This window comes from Tympanuchus pallidicinctus, unplaced genomic scaffold (genome assembly GCF_026119805.1).
Source record: "Tympanuchus pallidicinctus isolate F22 unplaced genomic scaffold, pur_lepc_1.0 scaffold21, whole genome shotgun sequence".
NCBI classification, from domain to species: domain Eukaryota; kingdom Metazoa; phylum Chordata; class Aves; order Galliformes; family Phasianidae; genus Tympanuchus; species Tympanuchus pallidicinctus.
Window position 1 is genome coordinate 10,787,648 of NW_026294733.1, and position 18,527 is coordinate 10,806,174.

The 18,527-nt window shown below is 48.2% G+C and overlaps 1 protein-coding gene across 1 annotated transcript in view; it reads left to right on the top strand.

The window, feature by feature from the left end:
• The first annotated feature begins 1,913 nt into the window (after positions 1-1,913).
• CTNNA1 (catenin alpha 1) overlaps positions 1,914-18,527 on the top strand; it is a 108,050-nt gene continuing 91,436 nt past the window's right edge. Inside the window, exons 1-2 of the mRNA XM_052684877.1 lie at positions 1,914-2,046; positions 17,469-17,575. Coding sequence (XP_052540837.1) covers positions 17,471-17,575 — 105 coding nt within the window. The 5' untranslated portion in view covers positions 1,914-2,046; positions 17,469-17,470. The remainder of the gene's footprint in view (positions 2,047-17,468; positions 17,576-18,527) is intronic.

Consider the following 18,527-nt stretch of genomic DNA (forward strand, 5'->3'; position numbering starts at 1 on the left):
GTACAAACAGGAAACTGAGAGAGCTTAGAAATCTGTTCTCTCTGTTTTTCTAGAGGAGACAATTTGTTAGGACACCGAACACCCCGTGTCATCTTAATAAATAGCATCTCTATAATAACAGACCTTGCTTTCTTTCGATTAACTTTGCTCACAAGGTTGGACTCTTGATCCCTGTTTTCTTCCTGGTTTGGAAAACAATGGCGTTGTTTTTATTTCCCTGCCTTGGATCCCTTTCTTGGGTTAAATCTGCAGGAAGGAAAAATGCAATCTGAATCGCTGCAGGACACCGCCTGCCTTCCTGTAGCAGCGGCCGGCAGGAGCCTGGCGAAAATAGGAAGTGCAGTCCTGGTAATGTCTGGGCCCAGGGAAAAATCACAGCTGGGAGCCATGGTGTGAACCACAGCATGCTCTGCAGTGACATGGGCTGGGGGTTGGCACCCCAGGAATTTGCATGGGCTGAATTGCACTACTCGGATGTAAGCTCCCTGAGGGCTGCCCGAGCTCTGTGTTTTGATTAGTATCAAAGGATGGAGCAAATAGATTCAGGTATCTCGGAAATGCTGGCAAATGAGTCATGAAATGTATTAAATTTATTCATTTGTTTTTACAATGCAGTACGAGCGCAAGTTCTGTAGAGATATTTGAATTAAAAGTCATGTCAAAACAAACTATGAAAAATACCAGTGATTTGGTGCAGAGTAAACGTGGTCGCTGGCACTCTTCAAAGCCTTTGAAATACATTCTTCCTTGGAGACATTTCTCCCCATCAACAAATCTACCTCCATTGACTAACGCTCAGCTCCTAAAAGCTCCCTAAGAGCAAGGGCTGCCACTGACCGCACCAAGCAGCAAGCATGGCTCAGGAAATCCTTGCAGCATCACCCGCTCACACAGCTCCATTCCCTTCTCTGGATGCTCTCCAGGGCTTCAGTGTCTTTCCTGCAGCGTGGGGCCCAAAGCTGAACACAGCACTCAAGGTGCAGCCTCACCAGTGCTATGTGCAGCGGGAGTGTTGAGGAACAGCATTAAGCTTTCAAATGAAAACAACTCCCGAGAGGAACGGAGCTGTTTTCTTTGAGATCCTCCACTGGTTTTCCACAAGCTTGCTACCTCTGCATCCTGCAGTAGCCCAGGAAGTTGAGGGCTGCTTCAGACTCCTGCAGACTCTCACAGCTAAACGTATGATGTGTGTTTTCACTCGTTGAAATTAGACATCGAAAGACTAACTACAACTCCATAATGTCTCAGTCAGGAGCCACAGCTCCAAGACGGGACATCCCAGATTTGACTTCTGGGGGCCTACAGTTCTCTTCTAACAGCAGTAAGTCTTAGTGAGGAGCAGCTGAGTGCTCTGGGCTGTCCAGCCTGGAGCAGAGGAGGCTCTGGGGAGGCTCTGTACACCTTCCTGCAAGGAAGTTGTAGGAGCACTCAGTAAGTGTGTTGTAAGTGACAGGATGCAGGGAGACAGCAGCACATTGCACGAGGGGGAATTTAATTCAGCTATCAGGAAGGATTTCTTCATAGAAAGAATGGTAAAGCAGCGGAGCAGGGCTGCTGGGGACGAGGCCCCATCCCACAGGCACTGAGATTGCGGATGTGGTGCCTGGGGACTGCAGCAGTGCTGCTGGGGGTGCGCTGGGTGGTCCTGAAGGTCTTCACCAAGTGAAAGCATGCCGTGATCTCACTCTGTTCGGTCAGTAGCCGGACGACTTTTTGCCCCCGCGAGAAGTTTTGACTGGAAATGTCGGTCCTGTCCCCAAGCGTGAGGTGCGAGGGGAGACGCCCGGGGGCCGCAGCACGGCCCGGCCGGCCTGCAGGGCCGAGGCGAGGCGGGCGGCACCCCCAGGCCGGGCCATCATCACCTGGCCGCGGGGCGGCGCGGCGGGCGGTGCCGGGAACAGCGGCCGGGCGGGGCGGGAGCGGCGGCGGGAGGCGGCCGGAAGAGCCCATTTCCTCCGCGGGACGGGAGCGGGTGCGGCCGAGACAAAGCGGCCGGGAGTCGGAGCGGATCGTGCAGCGCGGCGGGGCTCCCTGTGCCCTTCTCCGGTAACTCTCGGCGCTCTTCCCTCGCGGTTCTCCCACATGGAAACTTTTGGCGGCGGGACGGGCGCGGCGGCCGGAGCTGAGGCCGCTGGTCGGGAGCGGGGCTGTGGGGCTGCGGGCGGGGCCGGGGCAGCTCGGCTTCCGGGAGCGGCCGTGGGCCGGGGTCGGTCCGCCCGTCCGCCCGTCGCGTTTCGGTGATCTCGGAGGAGGGCGGGCGGGGCCCGGCAAAGTCCGGGCAAGTTTCGATGTCTGCGCGGAGTTCGCTGGGAGACTTCGCCCGGCGCGGGGCGGTCCCCAAAAGCTCGGGCTGCCCGCCCGGTTCCTCGGGGCCGCTCCGCTTCTGTTCCTCCGCTTCGGGAGCGGCCGGCCTCCCTCCGGGCGCGATGCCGGCCCGCCGCTCCGCTTCGCCCTGCTGGCCGTTGGGCGCCGCCCCCGCGCGCGGGCGGACGAGGCGGCGGTGCGGCCCGCTGCGCTGTGCTCGCCCTCGGCCGGACGGCGGTGTCCGCTTCTGTCTGAGCTGCCGATCCGTGACCCCCGTGCCCCGCCGCGATTCGCGCACACTGCTTGCCTTAGGAGTGCCCGCGGCCTCGTTCCAGCACCCGGCCTGCCTGCCCGTGGCGTGGCTGCGGTGGTTGGGTTGAGCCGCTCTTTCCCTTCATCCGTGTTTCCTTTTTTTCTTAGTATTTTTTTCCCTCCTTTTTTATTTTCTTGGGACGGGGCTGAACGACCAGAGCCGTTCCTGGAGCTGCAGTTGCTTCCTGTGTTTTTCCTGCACGGGGAGGAGGAGGAGGTGGGGAGGCTCTGCTGGCTGCACCCATTCCAGTGCACAGCACTGGGTGAGGCTTCACTTCACACGCTGCCCAGCTCAGCCCTTGGGCCGGGCCGGTGGGAGGTCATTCTGTGCTTAAATGGTGTGAAAGACAGCTTGCCTCGTGGTCTTTGGGTTTGGTTTGTCTTTGGATGCTGAGTGTTTGGTAGCACTTGTTTCTCCTTCCTGAATAGAAACTTCTCCTTTGGAAAGGGCGTTATTTTATGTTGAGTCTTTAACTGTTTTTTATTCAGAGGAATGGTTTTTAAAGGAAATGTCTTAGTCTGTTCCTCCTCTGAAAAGTCAATGATTTACTTCTTGTGGGTTTTTTTTTTTTTTTTTTTTTTGAGGCTTTGCCCTAACCTTTTCCATAATAAACAACAAGCCTTCAGCTTTTCTCAGCCAGCTCTAATAATAGGCACTGCACTGGAGATTAAAAGTTTACCCAAGGTGGCAGGGGGGAGCGCAGTGGGCGGAGATTAGAAATCCTGCACCCAAACCGATGACTTAAAATACTGTAGCAAATATTTATGTCTCCATAAATTCTCGAGCTTTGTGTAACATCAGCGTTTCCAGTGTCTGACATGTGTAATGGCAAACGCTAATATACAGCTGCTTCACAGGGTGTCCGTGGGTCTGATAAAGTTAACTGAAAGACGTAATAGAAAAACAATTTGTGTGTTTTCAGTGGCATGAATACCTCCCCCCCACAGCTGTGAGATGGAGAAACTGATCTTGCAAAAGAATCTTCATAAGTGTTTATGAGCTGGAAATAGACTTCAGTAGGAAGTCAGGCCTGCGTTGAAGTTGCACCTACTGTTAGAACTTGATTTCTAAATTTCTTTTCTTATGAACAGAGTTTGTTAGGCTCATGGAAGTACTTAATGGCACGGCCAATCAACTCATCATGGATGGTTAGTAAGGTTGGTGTAGTGTGAGAAGGTACAAGGCCATGGTTCTCTCCAAAAAGACTCGATGTATGGCATCTTTCTTGGTTTTACTGGCATCTCTTGGCTTTGGACACCAGAGGAAACATAGTGAATAAAAGAGGACTGATTATTATGTTGCCAGCACAATGCCATACTGAGACAAAGTCATCTCACACAAAGCTGAATGCCCATTGTTGTTCTCTTCTGAAGTGCCTTGGCTGGAAATCATTCAAAGTCTTGCGTTGTGGAACATTAGTGTGTATAACCTTGAGGATTTGGGTTCTTTATTACTTCTGGGAATCCACCCCAACTTAGCTGTATAGCTAATCTGGAGTAGCTCTGCTCTGTATGTAGCTCGTGCGTTGGTTAAACGGAGTTACAGCTTTACGGGAAGTGCAGTTGTTGATGATTACTACTTTTAGCTTCATATGATTTTAATCCAGCATGTGAGGCTGGAAAGAAAAACTGCAACAGCACCTTTGTTGGAGGAACCCAACTGAGAAGAGAAGCACTGGGAGTGACCTGTGGTGCCACAAGGCAGCAGTGGGTGGCAGAGCCCAGTGCAGGGATGTTGTGCCTCATGGAAGTAAAGGAACTGCAGGAGGAATGCAGCTGTAAGTTGGGTCCTTCTCCTGAGTAACTGAGACTCTTCGTCTCCCATTCAGGGTGAGAATGGGTGTCTCGGTTTTTGTGTGTGTAATGGGTTACTATAGACTCTTCTATTAGCAAATCTGATACTGGAATGTGATTCATGATTCTACCTTCTCTGCTCTATTTAAAGAGCCAGCTACCTTTTATCTGGCATGATTACAGATTTTTGTTAGTCGATCCCAGCTGTACAACACAAAACATCTGCTAGTCCTTTCATGGATGTTTGTAAACAACTCTGGTAGAATCAGAGAGGAGGAACCTTTTTGTCTACACTTTATGAAGCAATAGAAATAATTCAGAGTGCCAACCTAAACTACCACAGTTTGCAAATGGAAATTCTCTGCAGTCTCTTGACATTCCCTTACTTCTGTTAGAATTCTAGTTTATAAGGCAGCTACCTGAATAATCGTATTTACTCATCTGCATATCTCTTGAAAGGCTTTCTTTGAATTCAGGCATCTGAGAATGGGGAAAGCAAGCTTGGGGTCAGGTACAGCTAAGGGGGTTTGTTTACTGAGGCAAATAGTGCAACAGAATCACAGAATCGTAGGGGTTGGAAGGGACCTCCAGAGATCGAGTCCAACCCCCCTGCCAAAGCAGGTTCCCTACAGCAGGTCGCACAGGTCGGCATCCAGGCAGGTGTTGAACATCTCCAGAGAAGGAGACTCCACCACCTCCCTGGGCAGCCTGTTCCAGTGCTCCGTCACCTCACTGTAAAGAAGTTCTTGCGCATGTTTGTGCGGAACTTCCTATGCTGCAGTTTCCAGCCGTTTCCCCTTGTCCTGTCTCCACTCACCACTGAAAACAGTCTGGCCTCGCCATTCTGCCCCCCACACCTTAGATATTGATAGACCTGGATCAGGTCCCCTCTCAGTCTCCTTTTCTCAAGGCTGAACAGACCCAGATCTCTCAGCCTTTCCTCATAGCAGAGATGCTCCAGGCCCTTCACCATCTTCGTGGCCCTCCGCTGGACTTTTTCCAAGAGATCCTTGTCTTTTTTGTACTGGGGTGCCCAGAACTGGACACAGTACTCCAGATGAGGTCTTACCAGGGCAGAGTAGAGGGGGAGGATCACCTCCCTCGACCTGCTGGACACGCTCTTTTTAATGCACCCCAGTAAGCCATTGGCCTTTTTGGCCACAAGGGCACACTGCTGGCTCATGGCCAACCTGTCATCCACCAGGACACCCAGGTCCCTTTCCGCAGGGCTCCCCTCCAGCAGGTCATCCCCCAACCTGTACTGGTGCATGCAATTATTCCTCCCCAGATGTAAGACTCTACACTTGCTTTTGTTAAACCTCATCTGGTTTTTTTCTGCCCAGCTCTCCAGCCTGTCCAGGTCTCGCTGAATGGCAGCACAGCCTTCAGGCGTGTCAGCCAATCCTCCCAACTTCGTATCATCAGCAAACTTGCTGAGGGTGGCCATTATCCCCTCATCAAGGTCATTGATGAAGATGTTGAACAAGACTGGACCCAGCACAGACCCCTGAGGAACACCGCTGCTTACAGGCCTCCAACCGGACTCTGCACCACCACCAACAACCCTCTGTGCTCTGCCAGTCATCCAGTTCTTAACCCACCTCACTGTCCACTCGCCTATCCCACACTTCCTCAGCTTTGTTATAAGGATGTCGTGGGGGACAGTATCAAATGCCTTGCTGAAATCAAGGTAGACTACATCAACTGCTCTCCCCCTATCCACCCAGCCAGAGACAACATCATAGAAGGCTACCAGGTTGGTCAAGCACGACCTCCCCCTGGTGAACCCGTGCTGACTACTCCTGATAACCTCCTCTTCTTCCAGTTGTCTGGAGATGACATCCAATACAAGCTGTTCCATCACCTTTCCAGGGACAGAGGTGAGGCTGACTGGCCTATAATTGCCTGGATCTTCCTTCTTGCCTTTTTTGAAGACCGGGGTGACGTTGGCTATCTTCCAGTCTTCAGGCACCTCCCCCGTCCTCCAAGACTTCTCAAAGATGACAGAAAGCGGTTCAGCAATCACCTCTGCCAGCTCCCTCAGCACCCGTGGATGAATCCCATCGGGTCCCATGGATTTGTGAACATTGGTGTTGCCTAGGCGCTCCTGAACCACCTCTTCCCTGACAGAAGGGAGGTCTTCCATTCCCCAGATCCTCTCACTCACCTCCAGGGTCTCAGATTCCCGAGGGGGAGCTTTTTCACTGAAAACAGAAGCAAAGAAGGCATTCAGTATCTCCGCCTTCTCAGCATCCCCCGTTACCAGAACACCTCCATCACTTAGCAGGGGAGCCACATTCTCCCTAGTCTTCCTTTTACTGTTAATGTACTTGAAAAAACCTTTTTTATTATCCTTTATCCCCTTTGCCAGATTTAATTCTAGGCAGGCTTTAGCCTTCCTTGTCGCATCCCTGCGACCCTGACAATGTTCCTGTTGTACAGTAGCAAGAACACAAACCAAACCTGATGCCAAAGAGTTCCCTAGTACATCTGTTTCAGTATATTAAATGACAAGAAGTGTACATACATTATAATCTAAGAGTGAATTCAAATCCTTAATGTTTCCAAGGGATGAGCAAACAAACTGGAGCCCAGCAGTGGTGTGCCAGGTAGGATTTCAGTGCCCACAGCGAGATACAACAGCCAGTGTACTTCTTTCCAAAGAACTTCCAGTTTCCAAAGCTATCTGTGCTGTTGCAGAACAGAGCTGTGCCTCACATGTGTGCTTCAGAAGGCTTTCTGGTCAGCGTGGGGCTGATGGCAGGGAGCGGGTGGGATGTTGGTGTAAGCTGGGATAGGAGATGCTGTGAGCCCATTGGTGCACTCTATTCTGGAGTGGCCTTGAGCAGTTATTTTGGGAAAAGGAGACTGAAATTACAGGGCTTGCGGAGAGCTGATGAAGGCTCAGGAAAGTAAGATTCTATTTTTTTTTTTCTTCTGGATATTGTCTGAAGGAAATGAGGAGAGTTAGGGTCAGATGCTTCTGATGCGCTTCTGTCCTTGCTGCTGTGCAGCACAAGATCAAGAGGGCATTTAGGGAAATACCTAATTTGCTGCTTTTAAATGGATAAAGAAGTCAATAAGAAGTAATGCTGCCCTGAACTTGACCTTGATGACTTTTTTTTTTTTTTAACCCCTCAACTTCTGTGGCCTTTCACACCCACAAAGGTTCAGAGAGTTTTCATTCTTTCCCTGCTTTGTTCTGGGTCCTTTCATGGGTGATATCTCCACAGCTTTAAGGGAGGATTCTTTTAGAGTTATCTTTCTAGGTAATATAACCTCAGCCCAGGAGATCCACTTAAATGAAATGGTCTGCACTAAACTTCACTTAACCAAAAGGGTCAGTTTAATTTTTTATGTAAACAAGACTGAGCTGTGTGCTTATAAAATAATGTTTAACCTGAGTAACACCGGGCGAGTTAGTATTCATCTTTGCAAAGTGCTCTTGAGATGAAGCTTTAGAGAGGCTTTTTATTATTATTATTGACTAGAATGATAATTATATTAAGAGACAGCTTTGAAATATCAGGGGACAGAACTGGTTGTATGCTGGCGGAGGTGCAGGATGGTGCAAGCAGGTATTTCTTCTGCATAAATGTAGCTGATGGATGCATACAAACTCTCCATTCTGTACCCACTTTAAAGTGTCCATGGAGTGCCTGCTTGTAAAACTAAGTTCCTTTGGCATGACTTGGAGGCATAAGGGGTATTGTGGCTCAGTGTCAGAGTTGCCAAAGGTGTTGGATAATTCATGGAATAACATTTGGTGATGGTGGTGGAAATGTACATACGCACAAGTTCTGTGCAGGCTTTGCATGCAGTTTGTGTTGTGAAATGGAGTTCATGTCAAGCAATGCCTGATAATTTAAGCATATTAAAGCTTGAATTATTTTGTTTAAAGGATGAGAAGCCAAAATAATGGACTGGAAGTGGTGATGGGGGATTTGATGGGGTTTTCTTGGGAGAGCTGGGAATTCGTTGGCCTGCAGTCCTGTCTCCAAGCCTTTTGTTGGGGGAGGGCCTGGGTCCCAGTGCTGCCATCAGCTTCCTGCTGACTGCCTGGTCCTTGTCTGAGCTCTGGCTCAGATCCTCTTCCTGGCCTTCACCAAGCTGCCTGGTAACACTAGGAGGAGAGAATAAGGCAGGAGCTCAAGAGCCATTCCCTCTGCTTGTCACACTGTGAGCAGTACAGCTCTGGTTTTATCAGTATTCCATCACTTGTGCCAGTTGATGCATTTATGGAGCAATAGATGCTCTTGGGTAGTGGCTGGTATCTTCCTCTGGTTTCCTATTTATAATTTTTGACTCTGACCTCTTTTTATTATCTCCACAATCACTTGGCTTCCTTCTGTCTTTCTTACCCCTCCTCCCCCCCAAGTCCATAGAATCATCCCCAATGGGAAAGCAACAGGAAAGCAATAAAAGAAGGAAATGGCATTATTTTCAATAGGCTCAATTTGATGACTTATTTTCCTTTAAATTCCCAAACCCGATTGGGAGTTCAGAAGGCTTCGTACAAAGGAAGAACATGACTTTTTTTTTTTTTTTTTTCCAAGGCAGTAAAAAGCCACGATGTGGTTTGGGTCGATGAAAATGGCTTGATTTCTACATGAAGCTGGGCTTTTTTATAGTTTGTGCCACTTCCACTTTTTGGGATATGTGTTTATTTACAACCAAAAGAATTTCCTAACTAGCCTGAAGTGTCCTGAAAGCAGGCATACAAGGCTTCCAGGAAAATAGGCTCAGGGGTTACTTGTTGCTCCATGGCACTTCCACTGCTGTCAGGAGTGCTCAAAGTACTCCAGTTTTGTACCAAAACAGAGAAGAGTGTGATGTGACTCCTTTTGCCCTCCATTTCTGGCTGGGGTTAGTCTGTCTTCGATCAGATCCTGAGTTGGTTTTTTTACTCAGTAAATCACTGTCAGCAATTTGTTTTGTTCCTCTCTGTGCCCTTCCAGAGAAGCCGTGCAGCTCCCACTGGTCCCTCCTATGTGCTCTCCTCAGCTTTGTTCCCCGTTGGTGTGCAGAGAAGGTGTTTGTTTGAGCATCCTCCCTGACGTATTCCTCCGGATCATTGCAGTCATTTACGACACTGAACTCATCCACACAACGCTTGTGCGTTACATTCCTGCTCAGCCTTCATCCCAGGCTCTGCTTTTGTGTTGTTTTTTGATTCCTTAGCTTGTGTGTGTTGGTGGAGCTGCAGGCTGACTTGTGTGGAGGCGTGTGGTGATGGTGCAGCTCTTCCTCTCACCAGCTCCTGGTTTGTAGTGAAGAGATTTCTCGTGATGCACGTGGCACATCTCAGTGCTGTTCTGAGCCCTATCACCTGCGGTTTGTTATTCCTTTTTTTTTGACTTACTGCTTTGTCATACTTAGATGAGTGTTCCTGAATGAAAGTGAAAGGCTAGAAATCTAAATGTCTTTTTTTTTTTGAAACTTCAGAAAACATCTTTCTTTTGGGGACTCATCGAGCTCTTGTTATTCAGTGCTGTAGTGGATGCTACTCTTTCAGTAGCTTGCACAAACTAAAAAGCAGTGGAAAAACCATTTTCTCACTTCTGTAATACCATGGTGAGGGCTTTTTTTTTGTTTGTTTTTTGCTATTTAGTCTGCAGTTGCTTCTACCCTGCTCATGCAATTGAGAAGGAGTGTCGCATTTAGTTTCTCAATACCTTCTGACCGTTTTGTCCATGTTCAAGAAAATTGTTGTCTACCAAACCTCTAATTAGAGAAGTCTCATTTCTCATCTGTCAGAATATGTCAGCTCAGACAGCTCCAATATTTGTGTACTTCTCCTTTCTAACTGTTAATGAGGGTCTGGCTTTGGAGGCTGGGGTCAGCAGAAAGGACCAAGGGGAGTCGCATCACAGCGTATCGCTTTGGGAACGAGATGCTGGTTTGAGTGGGGTCAGGTTCTGCTTATTTCCAACCCTGTAGCTTAAACTGCGCTTCCTATTGCAGATTGAGTGCTGAAGATCAGGGGAAAAAAAATCCAAACAACAGGTTTTCTTTGCTTTTTATTGCCAGCAATCAGTTTTGTTTTTTTTTTTGCAAGCTGTACAAGAATTAATTTTGCAGAGCTGGCAAAATTTTGTGCCAATTGATAAAGTAGGCTGATTTATTACAAGCCCTTTTTGAAGAAGACTTGTGAAAATTAATTTGTTAAAAGGCTGCCCTCCTTTTTGTTGATGTGCACTCATTGTAACATCAGTTGGTGGTTGGGTCCTGTGAGGGGTTTGCAGAGCCAGGCTCAGTAGCCACAGCCCAGTTATTGCCTCTTCAGTTACTGCGTGTCCCACGGCTCTGAAATGTGCTTTGGGGTGCTGTGAGCTCAGGACATGCTGTCTGACTTTGAAAGTCTGCATCTAGAATGTTAAAATTATTCTTAGCAAAAGGATTTCCCGTGTAACGAAGGAAAAGTGGATGTATTTTGTAAAGCAGTGTCTGATACATCATCAGTTTTCTTTCTATGTAGTTAGAATCCTGTGTGAGTTTTGGAAATGAGAAGCCATGCAGAAATAAATGGGAAGCTCGTTGGGCCATACGATGATATCCATCTGGACAGTTAAACAGGCGTAAGCACAAGTTTGGTTCTTGCATCCTTTTAGGATCTCATCCATGACTTGAAGCCTTAATGTGGCATGAATAAAGCAGTAATTGCCCATGCTTGCTGTGATCTGGCTTCCCATACACCTCCCTTCCAGCTCCTTTGAGGCAAAATAGTCATGCCAAAATAGAACAACCAAAGTCTACTGCTGATGTAACCGAAGGCAAGAGGCTGTTGTTAGCAGTGGCTTCTCCCAAATGTTGGCTCCTGTAGAGCTGTTGCTGTGGTTCCATGAACGCTGTGGTGAAGCTGCTTGCAGAGTGTGAGCTTTATGCCCTCAATGACAGCCAGACCAAAACTTCTAAATGGAAGGAGATTGCTTCAGTCCATGGCTCAGTAGCAGTTCTGAAGCTGCTGGGAGCAAGCACTCATTGCTTGGGCAAGTTTGTTGCATGGGAACCTGGTGACATACAGGAAAGTGTGTGCTTTCCTGTGGCAGTGCATGGCATAGGAAGGGCTCTGCAACTTGTGAGGGGTTCTTGGGGGCTCGGTGCTGGCTTGGCTAACAAGGCAGGACATAGCTCTTAGTTCTCTTCATTGGGGTTATGGAAGTTGTTACTTTGCCTAGTGATGTTGGGTTAGGTTGCGCTTCTTAAGGTATAAAGGTTTATTAAACAAATAGCTGAGTTAGAGAAGCATTTGTCTGTCAGTGGCTGTGCAGTGCCCTCTGGTTGGCAGCTCCAGGTCATTGTGGATAACCTTTTCCACAGCAGTGGGGATGGATATACACAAGCAGATGGGAGCTGGGTCTGAGTGGTGCCTGTTCTGCTGGAGCTGCTGAGCGGTAGGCTTATCCTAAACTGGATTTGTCCTCTTGTTTGGCCTGTTACTGTGGCCTGTGCTGAAACTTGTGGTGAAGTTGAATACACTCAAGTGATGGTAATATTTTAGGGATTAAAGAATGTAGTCAGTGCAACACCTGTAGTTTGTATTTGAAATCCTAGTTCTAGGGCTTTGTGTGGAGTTTAAAACTTCATTGCTTATATGGTGGAGAATGAGATTTGGTAGCTGAGGAGAAGGAATATAATGTTGAAGGTTATGTTAGAAGATGAGTGTGTGTGTGTGTGTGTGTATACTTGGCTTTCAGTGAAAACAGTTTAAATCAAAGCCACTCAAATCCTCCTTGAAAAGAATGGTGTGTACCAAATATCCCTGACCAGCAGCCATCCTTCCATGGAGAGGAGCACCGTGGCAGGAGGCTGTGAAGGCAAAGAGGAAAGAATGGAATTGCTTTTTCTGAATACTTAAACTACATTAAGAACAGTTCCTGAAGCCCCTTCATGGGAACTGGGCTCAGCATGTAGCATGCCTTAGCCTTCTTCATACCAAGATGTTTACAGTGGATGTTAGGTACCAAAGTTCTACAGATTTGTGTCTGTTGTGTTTTGTCTTCCAGGGATAGAAGATCCCTGCTTATTGTCAGCTGGGTTATGTACTCAGATAACAAAGCAAACAGACAAAACCAGAATTTCTTTGAGGGCAGAGAAGTGTGGTTTGCTGTCTGGCTGGAAGATGCAATGGGATAGTTGTCACAAATCCCCTCGTATTCCATGCTCATGCTTGGATGATGGAATAAAGGCTATTCTCTTTACATTGCACAGAATAACCAAGGGCGGCCTGCAAGCACAGGAGAAGACAGGGTTATAATTCAGCATGACTGACTACATAGCAAAATATGAAAGGAAGAAATAAATTGCCAAATACTGTTCTCTTGTATTACTGTGCCTGGGCAAAGTGTGTTGCACAAAATGGGCACGAGTGGCTGGGTAGCACAGACAGCTAAAATGGAGAATGTCCTCACAGGTATAAACGAAGGATTGTGTTTTAAATAGTCTTGTATAATGTTCTGTTGCTTTTTTGTACAGCACAGTGCACAAATCCAGCATGCGGTGGTGCTTGGCTTGGGTGTGTGCCCCCGCTGTGTTCCTGAGGCTGTGTTCCTTTGAACATCACCTTCCTTAGGAGAACAGGGAGGGTCCTTCTGGAAAGCCTTGTGTTGGGGTGATTAAAATTTGAAAATGTGGAGAAGACAAATCCTCGCTGGGTGTAGGAAGCACCAAGTGCTGGGGCTTACATTGTAGGAGAGGAGACCAGCGGTTAGATCTGCTGCTTCACAGCCAAAAGGTTGGCTGTGGTGCACAGCTCAGGAAGCTGAGATTGGGAACAGAGCAGGTCGGGCGTGCTTGCTTAGTGCTGTGTGGGATGGAGCCAGCATTGCCACCAGGTGTGTGTGGGAGCAGAGCCTGGGAAAACAGGACTGGGAGCACTGGGCCCTGTTTGCTGCTGTAGGGCTGCCAGAGTGCAGAGCTCGCTGTGGGAACCCTGCTCTGTGGGCTGCAGAGCCCTGGGTGCCTTTGGGACACTGCTGCAAGGAAGCCACGGGGCTGCGTTCTCTCCCTTGCCCAGGTTTAGAAGTTGTTTGCATGCCGAGATGCTAGAATTAAGCATCTGAAGTTATTCTTAAAACCTGGAATTACCAGTTTGTCAAAAACTGAAAGCCACAACTAAAGATCATACAAAAAGAGCACCGTATGCTTATTGCCTGCAGCACGTTCATGGCCTGCCAGCTTTTTTAGTGTGAAATGCAGACGCAGCCTCACAGCTTGAGCAGCAACCTTCTGCCAGGGCATCCATGCTGCTGCAGGGCACAGCTCACTCCTATCCCTGCTGCCACAATCCTGTCCTCTGCCCAGCACCGTGGCAGCCCTTCCGGCTGGAACAGCAAGCAGGTGAGGTGACTGGAGATGCCAGGTTACCCTGAGACTTTGGGCTCACTGCATCAAGTGGGTGCCAGAGTTGGTGCCAGTTGGAGGCAGATTGGAGGCAGGGAAAGGAGCAGTAGGACTGCAGTAAGCTTGCTTAAAGTGGTTGGAAGTGTAATGGGAAGCTGTTCTTAAGCTTCAACTGTTGATTCATTAGAGGAAGCAGGGGATAAGGCATCCAGGGAGGGCTCCAGCCAAGGTACTTGTTAGCTGGAAGCTAAAGCTTCTGGAAGCAACATGAAGCTTTGGAAGTGGCTTCTTTAAACTTATCATCTTCCTCTATCCATTGTGGCCTTGCGTGCCTGCTCAAGCCCTGTAAGATACCTCACTCTAGGAAACGTGCAACTGAAGTGAGCACCATGCTGACCCTGTAACAACCTGAAGGGCTGACATTTATCCTGCTGGGCTGCGAGTGTGGAAAACGCTGTGGCTTCATATATTTGGAGGTGGGATCTGCTGGGAAGGCATTCCTGCTCTCTGCTTCTCTTGGAGCTCTGTCTTCGGCGTCCCTCGGCACAACTCAGCAGCAACATCCAGCATTGCTGTGCCCGTTGTACATCTGTGCCAGGTGCCAGCCATGTTGCCATCTCCCCATTTCTGCTCTGCTTGCAGCAGTACTTGTGGCAGCACAGTGAGCCAGATGGGCAGCACATCCCGCCCTGCAGAAATGGGTTTCTTTTCCTCCAGCCAAATCAGCTCTTCCCCATCTGGTTAATCGCTCAGCCGTGGGAAAAGCTGTGCCAGCACCAAGGGAGTGGGATGTGAAGATGGGAGTGAGCTCCTGGAGGGGTGTGGGAGGATGAATGCTGGTTCCCAAGCAGATTCCCTGCTGCTTTTGGAACCATGGGCTGGGTGAACGCAGCTTCTTTTGCGCTGGTGTCTTCCTATATATTCCAGTGCTTCAGATTCTGTGTTGCTTCCTCTCTTTTGCTGTGTGCTGCTCTGTCCTCGAGCCGTGCAGTAGGTTGCTGGTCAGGGGAAGCACATGGTGTACCATCCCTTCCTGTAGCCCCTGGGCTGTCCCAGCCCCGCAGCTATGCTGGCTGTGGGGGGGATCCATCTGTACTAAATGCTACAGTTTCTGCAGTCGTCATGGGAATCATTGAGTGTGCTCACAGATAGCATAGCAGAGCTTAACTGCTCTATGCTTTATTGACAAGATATTAACATAGTTGCATCCAGTGAGGTAAAAGCTTGTGCAATCACAGGAGGAAGAAGAGCTGAGCATCAAATCTTTCTGCTTTCGGGTGCAGCCCTCCTGGCAGTTGTACCTTTGTGCCCTAAAACTACCCCGTTCACATGTGCATTTGGAGGTCTTTTATTGTATTCTTCATGAGTATTAAAAATACCATATTTACTGCAGTGTGCAAATGATATCCAAGCTGTTGCTGCCAAACAATGTATTTGGTATCAAGCCATGTTTTAAAGATAAACTCCAATAAAGTTCATACTAAGTGGTTTTATGGACCATTACTTTGGGCCAATTCGTGAGCCGTCATACTAACGTATTTGCAGATGAATTGCCTTCATTACCCTACTAATACAATTAATGTATCTTCTTGCTGTTACCTCCTGTACTCTGCTTTGTTTCTGCAAGAGGCATAGCAGCATTAAATATATAGAAACAGCTTTTACCTGGAAACCTAATGGGCTTTCCAGAGACCTGGGCATGTATCTCAGGAACCATAAAGGCTTTCAGCGTATTTTTCTTGTCTAGGCTGCATTCACCTTCGCCTAATTGGGGGGAATGAAACATCAGAGTTCCTCGTTCGGGGCAAGGGAGGGGAGGGGTGGGGGCAAAGAGGAGCTTCTGTGCACTTTCACAGCATATCACCTGAGAAACCTGTGTTTTGTGGAGGAGAGAGCGTGTGTTCTTGCTGAGCCTGGGCAGCAGTGTGCCTATGTGGCACTGGGCTCTTGGGCTCCAGCCTGGCAGCTCACTGCTCACCCAGTGCCAGCATCAGCACAGCAGGGCCCTGACATAGTCCAAGGCAGAGCTGGGCCAGCAGAATGGGCAGGGCAGGTGAGGATGGGAACCTTGTGAGGTATTGCCTGCTGCTGAGCGTTGGGGCGAGCAGGAGGGGGCAGCCACCCTCCTGCAGCTCGATGTGTTCCCACTGCTGTGCTTGGAGCCCTTCATCTGCCCCTCTCAGTGCTTTGATTTAAAGCTAGCAGAAATACTACATGTGCTCTCTGTTCCCTTTTCTAAGCTTTCAACCTATGAAGTGCAGTGTAGGCACAAGGAGCATAGGAGTGGATGGAGATATCTGTGTAGGCTAGGTGACCGTTCCTCTCTGCGCTTTGCAGAGTTGTACTCCAGCACATCCTTATGAGGAAGTGTTTCAGTTTGTATTGGGTATTTAGATGCTTGCACTGCTGTGGTGTAAGGCAGCGTGTGGGGCTGCAGCCAGGTGCTGCTTAGCCCAACTTCCCCACCTGCTCTCTGAGCTTCTCAAGTGCTGGAGAATTAATGAGAAATAACCATTTGTGTCTGCTGTTCCTGCGTGTGTAACTGTCAGCATTGCTGCGAAGCTCTTAGTTCTTGGTGTGTGTCGTAAACATCACTGGGTACCAAAATTAGTGCTTTGCCTCCTGCTTCTTAAACATAGTAGGACATCGTGCTTGCCTGGCAGCTCAGGGACATCTGGTGCTGTCAGAGCAGTCTGTCTGCTGAGATGCTGTGCAGACAATGTCCTGTCCAGGGTGAGATTTAAAAATATCAGCTAACAAGTGTTTAAAACAACTCCGACAGCAAGTGCTTGGGAGGAGGGGGGAGGAGGCTTTGTAACTTACTTATTCTTCCTGACTTTCTTAAAACAAAGTTATGAAACTAATTAAGCCCAATTTTGTATTTTGAGGATGAAAATGTTTTAGATGAAATTGGGTGTGTGATTTTCAGGATGACTTGCAGTGCTGCATCGTGGCGGTAACCCAGCGGTTCGTTTGGAGCAGAGCTATTCCAGCAGCTTCACTGAACTTCTCCTGTAATCATTTCTGCTGTTCCACTGGGATGTTGGTTTAGAAGAGTAATGGAAAGGAAAGGCTCGGTGACGGCTTTGAAGAGCTCTCTTCATGCAAATCTGTTTTGGTTTTTTTTTTTTCCCCTCCTATGTAAATGTGCAGGGGAAGTGCAGTAGGTCTCTAAGCTGTTAAATATGAACCAGCTGAGTTCTCTGGCTCTGTAAGGCTCTTTTGCTTTTGTACTTGAGATGAGCGGGTTGAGCTGGCCCAGCTCTGTGCTTACTGAGGTGCTCAGGGTTTCTGCTGGGTGCCCTGCTGGAATGTTTCCATCTGTTGTCCCACTGCCTGGGCTGGGTGTGCAGGGCAGCAGACGAGGGGCAGAGGCTGTTGGCGTGGCCTTGTGCCAGCGCCCCTCGTACCTGGGAGGCTCTTTGGAGACCGCGCAGCCTTACTTGTCGTTGTTCTGTTGAAATATTGGGACTTTTGGGTGCTTGTTTTCAGTTTCTAACCCAAACATAAGGGTGTAAGGTCCACGTGCTTCATAATTAGCCATTAAAAAAAAAAAAAAGTTGAACCAAACTATTATTTCCATTCATATTGTAAACTTAATTTACACAGGATGGCTGTGCTGCGCATTTAAAAGCCTCTGTTTTTATTCTGTTTTTCAAATAAATTCTGATGGAGCTGATGAGAACCAAGTTATTCATAGAGCACTTTTCTTCTAGAAATGACGGCTGTTACTGCAGGCAACGTGAACTTCAGATGGGACCCCAAAAGCCTGGAGATCAGAACGCTGGCGGTGGAGAGGCTGCTGGAGCCTCTTGTTACACAGGTAAAGGAGAAAAAAAGGTGGGGAACTGCCTTCCTAGGGATGATTACCTGTTTTGATGTGCCACTTCAATCAAGGAACTCAGAGCTTCTGGAAGAACGCTGCAAACCCAGGGAAAGGGTAGAAGGCAGAAATCACTGCTTTGTTTTATTTGAGCCGTTACTGTGCTCAGCTCTGTGCTCCCTCAGTGCGTCATTAGATGCAGCATTTCAACTGGCAGAAGCTGATACGCTGTTTCTCACCGCTATTTTGAGTGGTGTGTTGCTAATTTGTTGTGTATTTACGAAGCTGTGTTGCTGAGGAATGACAAAAGCCCCTTGCAATGAAGCCCTCAGTGCTTGCTAAAAGGAAGGGAGCCCTAAATATAGGTAGAGAGAATCAGATAAATGCTAAAGTTTCTGATGGATCAGTTTATTAATTTCAAAGCAATGAGGCAACGCTTTCCTACTCTGTGTGAGGGGGTGTTTGCAAGCTATCTGTAGCAGCCTCCTGTTGTGTATCAGTTACCAACCCCTCCTAACGGGGTCCCACTTAAGAAATGTGCTTTCGTGGCATTTGTTACTGTTTCAGTGTATCAGTTACAATATATACTTTTTGTTGTTGTTGTTTAATTTCTGCCTAGGCTTCGCGCTGGGTTTGTGAATTAAAACTTGTGCATGGTGTATGTTGCTCAGTAAAGTGCATGGGGAAGTATAGGAAGACTACGGCGAGCCTTGTGAATGTGATCTGCATCTTTTGGGTATTTTAGAAGTTCTTAGGAAATAATCTTTCTCTTCCAGACCTGGTAGGGTACGCTGGAGAGATTTAACTTATGTTTCTAGTATTATTTTCCTGAGCAGCGAGAGTATGAATTGGACACGACTGGAGCAAAGCATGAACTGAAGCGATCAAGTTGTGTTTCCCATGTGTGTGTCCCCTTATTTGCCATGCTGTAGTCCTTGCTTTTGAAAGAATT